This window comes from Solanum stenotomum, unplaced genomic scaffold, assembly GCF_019186545.1.
Source record: "Solanum stenotomum isolate F172 unplaced genomic scaffold, ASM1918654v1 scaffold5031, whole genome shotgun sequence".
Lineage (NCBI taxonomy): Eukaryota > Viridiplantae > Streptophyta > Magnoliopsida > Solanales > Solanaceae > Solanum > Solanum stenotomum.
The window spans coordinates 10,588-17,890 of NW_026035529.1; the positions used below are offsets into that span (position 1 = coordinate 10,588).

At 33.3% G+C, this 7,303-nt stretch overlaps 1 protein-coding gene across 1 annotated transcript in view; it reads right to left on the bottom strand.

Annotated features, from left to right (window-relative positions):
- Positions 1 to 4,379: 4,379 nt before the first annotated feature.
- LOC125852775 (uncharacterized) overlaps positions 4,380 to 7,303 on the bottom strand; it is a 7,272-nt gene continuing 4,348 nt past the window's right edge. The window contains exons 3-7 of the mRNA XM_049532465.1: positions 7,240 to 7,291; positions 6,983 to 7,189; positions 5,365 to 6,485; positions 4,876 to 5,249; positions 4,380 to 4,781 (exon numbers count right to left, since the gene is read on the bottom strand). Of these exons, the coding sequence (XP_049388422.1) occupies positions 4,712 to 4,781; positions 4,876 to 5,249; positions 5,365 to 6,485; positions 6,983 to 7,189; positions 7,240 to 7,291 (1,824 nt within the window). The 3' untranslated portion in view covers positions 4,380 to 4,711. The remainder of the gene's footprint in view (positions 4,782 to 4,875; positions 5,250 to 5,364; positions 6,486 to 6,982; positions 7,190 to 7,239; positions 7,292 to 7,303) is intronic.

Consider the following 7,303-nt stretch of genomic DNA (forward strand, 5'->3'; position numbering starts at 1 on the left):
TCATAGATATAGATTTTGAAAATGTATACCAGATCTTACGTAAACTTTATCTATTTATATAATTCATGTTCAAGATATGATAAATTTGATGAGACAAAAAGGTTGTCATTATCGAAATTCCTTATAAAAATTGAAATGAGTAGATATTGATCGATATTATAAGATGATAAATGTAATATATGTTAAAGACGATAAATATAATCGAGCAAAGAAATTGAATTGTCAAACTTCCCGTTAGATTGGAACAAGTAGATGTCGGTCAATAGCATAAGAACACTTTCTTATGTCAATTTAAAAAACTAAAGAGTTCTTCATTTTTCTTTGATTCATCTTACACATACTCTAGTACACTTTCCATTCAAGCGTAAATACAAGTATATAATTGAAAATTTGAGTATCATTCTAACGTATCTTTTATAATAAATAAATAAAAATTGAGCGATCTAAACTTGGAGTTTTATTTGTTTATGGTTCTCACTATTTGAAATTTTGAATACAACATCCATTCACGAGTGGAGTCAATTTCACAGATGGATTTTGCATTTGACAACTTGAGTCCCACTAATGTAATACACATACATATTATAAGATGAATAGACTTAACATTATTACAATTTATTATTTATGATATTATCGATTAAATGCAAGTTCAATCCATAAGTAGGTGAGATTGAGGAAGACATTTTATTTTATTTAATAATAAAAGTAATTAATTGTCAAACTAGATGCACGCCATTATGGAATTGCAAAAGGCCACGAATATAATGATCAACTACGTGGGGAAGGATGGTAGTATTATTTTTCCTTTACACGTCTCTTAAAAAATCATAAATATAAAATATATTTTTACTAATTTTTCATTTAACTCTTTTTAATACACTCTATTTATGTATCGTATCTCCATCAGTATCAAGATTAATAATGAAGAACTTGTTTGGTACTTTACCATACTATTTATACTTCCCAAAAAAATAATTTTAAGGAAAGAAATGAATTAATTTTGTAAATTGACAAATATTTCTTGATAAATATTTCTAATAACATGGACAAATAATATGATACGAAAGGAATACGATTGATGAAAAAGACTTTAATCTTTGCTAGTGCAGTAGTATCTTTTTGGATAAAAAATATTACTAAAGGAAAAGATCAATAGGATTATTTGAAAACTATTATTGATCTAAGTGCGATCTGTATTTTATCAACAATTCAAAAATGTAAGCATAAACTGTTAAACATAATTTATCATGGTGAAGAAAGTTAGCATATTAATAAGTTAGCATCCAAATTATTGAGGTTATGTACTTTTATAGAAATTATATTCTTAAATCATGTGATTAAATAATCTTCTGGCAAAACAATATGCAAAAAGACGCATATCATGCTATTATTAGTAAAGTATAAATATTGGATTGGCTACTTTAAGCCCTTTAAAATGATGATTTCATCAAACTTATTCAGTAATTATTTATTACTTTATAACTGAAGGGGCAAGTTTGACTATTGTAAGGGAAAAAATACTTGTTAAAGGCGACACCTGCTCTTATATTATCACGTAAATAAATAAATCATATAATTTGCAATGCAATTATTAAACAATATTATTTGACCAAATTAATTAATAAAATAACTCCTCTTGATGCACCGTGCACGTACTCTCATCATCTCTTCAATACTCAATCGTAAAGGAAGATATTTAATTTTCATTTCATTTTTATAAAAAAAGAAGTTGATGTCTGACTTGGCTTCAAAAAATATAATCTTTTACTTTTATTTTAAAGAATTTATCAACTCGCACGATAATATATCATTTTTGATAAATTTTCAACTCAAATAAAACAGAAAATCAACTTGCACTCTTATTAACTTGATATGCTTATATTGGTGACGTTATTATCATAGTGATCAAAGACGCAATACCAAATATGCCTTTAAAAAGATCAGAAATAGTCAGATTTGTAATTGTTCGTACCCATAAACAAGGGCCAACTGCTAAGATTCTTTTTGAAACACAAGAATATATTTTCTAGATCCTCTAGTTAGTTAAGCTGACATATAACTTTAAGTAGTTAAATTTTATTTTAATTTTATAATTAATTAAAATTTGATGCATGAATTGAAATTAGTTATTTGGATACATCATCATTATTTTATGTTGAAGTAAATTCATGATTTGGTTCCATTGATAATGACTACAAGTAACTACTCCAGACCCACCATGTCAGAATACAATGAATATAACAAGTTAGGAAAAATCCTGTCTATTTCCAATGAAAAACAAATAAATAAAAAGTAAAAATATAAAGATTGTGTTTTAGCGGTCACTAAAGTAAACTGAAAATTAAGGAAAAAAAATACTCAACAATTTCTTCTCAACTTTCTGTTATAAAGACAAGTTCATACTTATGTTGATGAGAGTTACTAAATATTCAAATGATAATTAAGCTACGCACAAAGAAGGTAAAAGATGAGAATTTCTTCTTCTTTTTTTAAATTTTTCATTGGATATTTAATACCTGATTTGGAATTAATTAATTCAAACACATATTATGTAAGATTTATTGGATAAAAAATAATCTTTTGTTCCTTAAACTCAAATATTATGCTTTGATCTAAGATTAATGTTCATATTCATTCCACCAGAACTCTCGAGACGATAGAGAGGTCAGAAGTCCCATCTAAATTCATTTTCCATCAAGGAATGAGTTGACTTAAAAAAAACACTTCATTTTCTTATCTATTTCACCCCCACTAATAATTGTTTTTTATTCTTATCCACAGAATATATATATTATTATTTTTTGTAGGAAACAGCATATCTCTTTGTGGGCACACAAAATTCTTCTCAAAATCAAATCACACATGATTGTATTTGTATTATTGTATTCACACTTTCACTTTTCGTTCTCATCTTATGTAATAATTGAAACACAAATTATTTTACTATTAAATAAAAAGAATACACTATGCACGTGTTCATTAAATCCCACCTAGAGACAAAATAGTACTGTATTCATTTCCATGGTGGGTGAATTTTGGAAAAACGCTCTGATCTCTTATCAGAAAAATTCCCAATTCTCCTATTGGGGCTTCAACTGTCACATAAAATTTTTATTTCGACAATATGATGGACCGGGGGTGGGGGTCTGCCAGAGAAAATACAACACGATAGAAGAGTTTGCTTCACTGCGTAAGATCCTCGAATCAAAATCAATCACGATTATCATTTGCGGTCCATTTTCGTTCTCGTGTTTTTTTTACACGCCTCTTTTAAAAAACATTAATCAAGAAGAATTTTGACTATTTTATTCTTATTTATGTCTTAATTAAGATATAACCTGTTAAAGACAACTATTTTTAAGAACCGCACTAGATAATTTGTAACAGAGAGGGAGTATAACTATATATATACTTTTGTTGATTTTGGGTCCCCAAGTTTAATTTGAGCTTTATTAGGTTCAAGCTATAATCATTCTAGAATGGTTGTTACTTAGAATAATTATTTATGGATATTAAGACATAAGACTAAACGGTTTACTAGGTCGGACTTACTTCAAAAACAGATGGTTCCTAACAATAATATTACTTATTAGTAATATTATTCCACTTGAGATAGACCTTCTTACGATTGCATTTGCATATTAGTATTAGTTATAAGAGTGGAAACTCAAAAACAACAACTCTTAAAATTACTATTTCTTTCTTTAACACTAAAGGGCGTGAATATGTAAGTCAAAGAAGAAAGAACGGGAGAGGTGAGAAAGAACGCACATTCCGCGATTAATTTTGATTTCTTGTTTTTTGTGAAATTGGACATCAAGATGGATCATTTATAATAGAACTAGCCTAATTTATCTTAAGAAAAAATGGGGAAAGTAGATATCCCAAAGAAAAAAAACGATAATTTCTGTTCTATATAACGGTGGCACACCCATTTGTGCACACCTCGACTATCCTAGATGTTACCTTTCATCAACACATATCTAGTAACTCTAACCCCCCCCCCCTCCCGACACACACACACCTACCCCCAAGGCCTATAACAAGTGAAATGAGATCACCCAATATCTTGTCTCTGGAATTCGAACCCTGATATCTCAGAGGTTTTCATACACTTCATTGACCTCCAGGTCGCACCCTTAAGTTGGGTGGCACATCATTCATCAAAACTATTGTCCAATCAATGACGAATCCCAAGTCATGTACTCACCTATTGTCACTGTTTACCAGACATCAAATATGAAGTAAAAACAGATGACCAAAGGGATGTAAATGCAGCCAAATCTCCAGAAGGGGCCACATACTACTGCCAAACAGAGATTAAAGATGAAGCAAAACAGATGAGCAGCACCAAAATGATTAGAAGCTAACATGCACTAAAAGTTTGCAATGGTGGTAACACAGGAACTACAGCATTACAGCCAATGGCGCAACGAAGTTCTGCCAAAGAAACTGTACAGTATGCATATGCTATGTTACACTACATTCATATAGCTGGCCTCGACTAGATCGGAACTAAGCTGTAATTGTTGTACTCTCCTGCTACGAAAAAGGCTCCACCTAGATGTGCATCCAAAAAAAAAAAAAAAAAGACATACTCGGATATACCGTCTTCAAGTTTCTCTTTTATATCTGATATCTGCCTAAAGTATCTGTTTTTGTTAGTTTTCACTGTAAAATTCCCTTTCAGTCTTCAAACAAGTAGGAAATCCTAAACCTTCCACAATGGTAGAGGAGGGAACTCATCTTCGTTCTTCAGCCTTAACGAATGCTCTGCATCCCTGAAAACCAAATTAGAACTTCAGTTAGTATCTAGTACCAAAGATCATACTACTCCACAGTCTAAAAATAGAAAAAGTAGGGAACTTTTCCTACCTTCCTTGTTTACTACAAGCAGGTTGTGAAAGTTGCACTTTTTGTGGGACACTTGGAATCAGGACCACATCACGAGAAGTGTGTGAAAGCACATCCTCAGAGAGATTACCCAGAGATCCAAATTCAATTCTACATGATGAATTCGAGAAAGCATTGGCATGAGATTCTTCGCGGAGGCCATCAGATTGGCTAGAAGAGGCTAACTTCTTACGACCTTCAACAGAAGATTTTACAGCTGAAATCTCCTCTGACTGATTTGCATCAGAAAATGCAACACACTCGTGACTATGGGTGCCACTATGCAAATGAAACTGACCATGACTTCCTAATGCCTTACTCTTAGTCCGTCCTTTACAACGTCTCTCCTGGTGATACTCCTGAAAGGAGATACAAAAACCGCCTCAAGCTTTACAAAAAGAGAGATACTTATCTAAACAAACTAAGATACCAAAATATGGGAAATAAACTGGCCTGATTGTAAGAGAAAACTACCGTATTCAGAAAGTAGATGCCAGTTCCTTGTGCCATTTCTTTCTTGTCAGAACCTAAAGTAGCATCAGATGATAGAGCATTGCCAGAAGGTTGAGCAGCTGGTTTCACCACAAGCATACCATTCCCATTTGTTTGCCAAAATGAGTTCTTTCTAAGTGGTATTGATTGTCGGACAGTATCCCAAAAGTTTTTGTTTTGAGATGGAGAAGGTGATGAAGGACTATTAAGTACTGGTGCTGACAGATAACACCCATAGCAACACTGGCCATAAAGCAAACTCCGTATATGGCTGTCATAGTCCCCACTTAAGTCCACCAAAGGATTTATAGCTTCAATATCTCCAGCTGTGCTTGCCAAGTCCCTTTCCCCTATATCGAGAGTTACACTTTCTAAAACACTGGTCCTTGGACTTGAGATTTCTGAACCACCAGACCAGAAGTCCTCACTATTATCAGTACCTGCTTGGTAAATGCTGCTGCTCTCCTGAGGGCACTTTGGGGTTTCCACCCCCAAACAAGAATCAGATAGGTCACTTTGGCACAACTCAGGTTCACAGTTCCCATTTTCAACAGATGATTTATTGAAATAGAACGGACGAGCATAGTAATGCTTCCAAGAAAGAGAACTCATGGAATTTCCATTAGAACTACAGTCATATGAGCCATTTGAAACACCAAGATTTAGAGGTACAGAAGCTAAAGGATCATTTGCGTATCTGTATTGACAGAATCCTGACACTAGTGCATCATCTGAAAAGGAGCCATTTTCTGACACCATCTCTGAAGAAGCTCCATTCATCAAACTACTCAACAACTCATTTGATATTGATGTATATGCCTTTTTCGGGCTATCATTCTCAAAATCACCGTCTGATGATTTCAGAAGCATTCTAACATTGGCATAAAATTCAGCAGGGGATAATGAAGAACATGTGTCTTCATCACCAAAAATTAGGCTGGAATATTGCAATTCAGCCACATGATTGAGTCTATGCCTCTCAATAGTGTTTGCAAAGAACTTCTTGATCTCATCAGCAACTTTGTCATCTGGTGACAAAAGAATATCACCAAGCTTACGGGCCCCATACTTAAAAGCTCTTTGTATTCGATAGAGATTACCTGAAGGGAATCAAAACATAATTTATGCGTGAGACAGAGCAACATAGACCACCTAAATACTCAAAGCACCACAATCATGCTATTTCCTGGAAATAACATGACAAGCACATTCTAAGTTTCCAAAACTTCTCTTCTACAGGCATACTAACTCTCAAATAACTTATATACTCCTGGGCAGGCAATCGTTAAACATATTGCTCATTATCTAACTAGTGGTGGTAACAAGGCAAGGCTTAAGTACTTCCGGTAGCAACAAAAAAAAAAGAGAATGCAAAGATGAAAAGGAAGACTTGGATAAGCAGACAAAACAAACTTGGTAATGATCTCAATTGTCGCCAAAACAGCAGAATCAGTTCATAAGGATCTGCCATTCTTCATAGTTTCTGACTACCCGGAGTACCAGAAAAGGATAAAAAGAAAAACAAAGAAACAAAGGGGGACGGGTTTCCTATATAACAAACTTGTAAACCACAAAATATAAGTTATTCAAGTTGTACCTTTGCTGACACTACGTCCAAGGTTATTATTTTCCTTCAAGGGGTCAATTATGTTTAGATACTTCTGTTGAAATGGTCGTGTGTCCGACTCAAGACCCCTGGATGGAACTGAGAACATTTCCGCACTGTTCCTTAAAAACTCCTCACTTAGCAACAACTCGTTGCTTATATAATCTGGCATCTCAACTGCAGACAGATAAACGGTGACTGTGAGAAAAAAACTGAATAAAGAAAAATAGAATCTTCACTCAACTAACCCATATACCACCCAAAAGCCAAAAAGAGGAGAAACATCAATCTCTTTGTAAGCTTATGCATAAG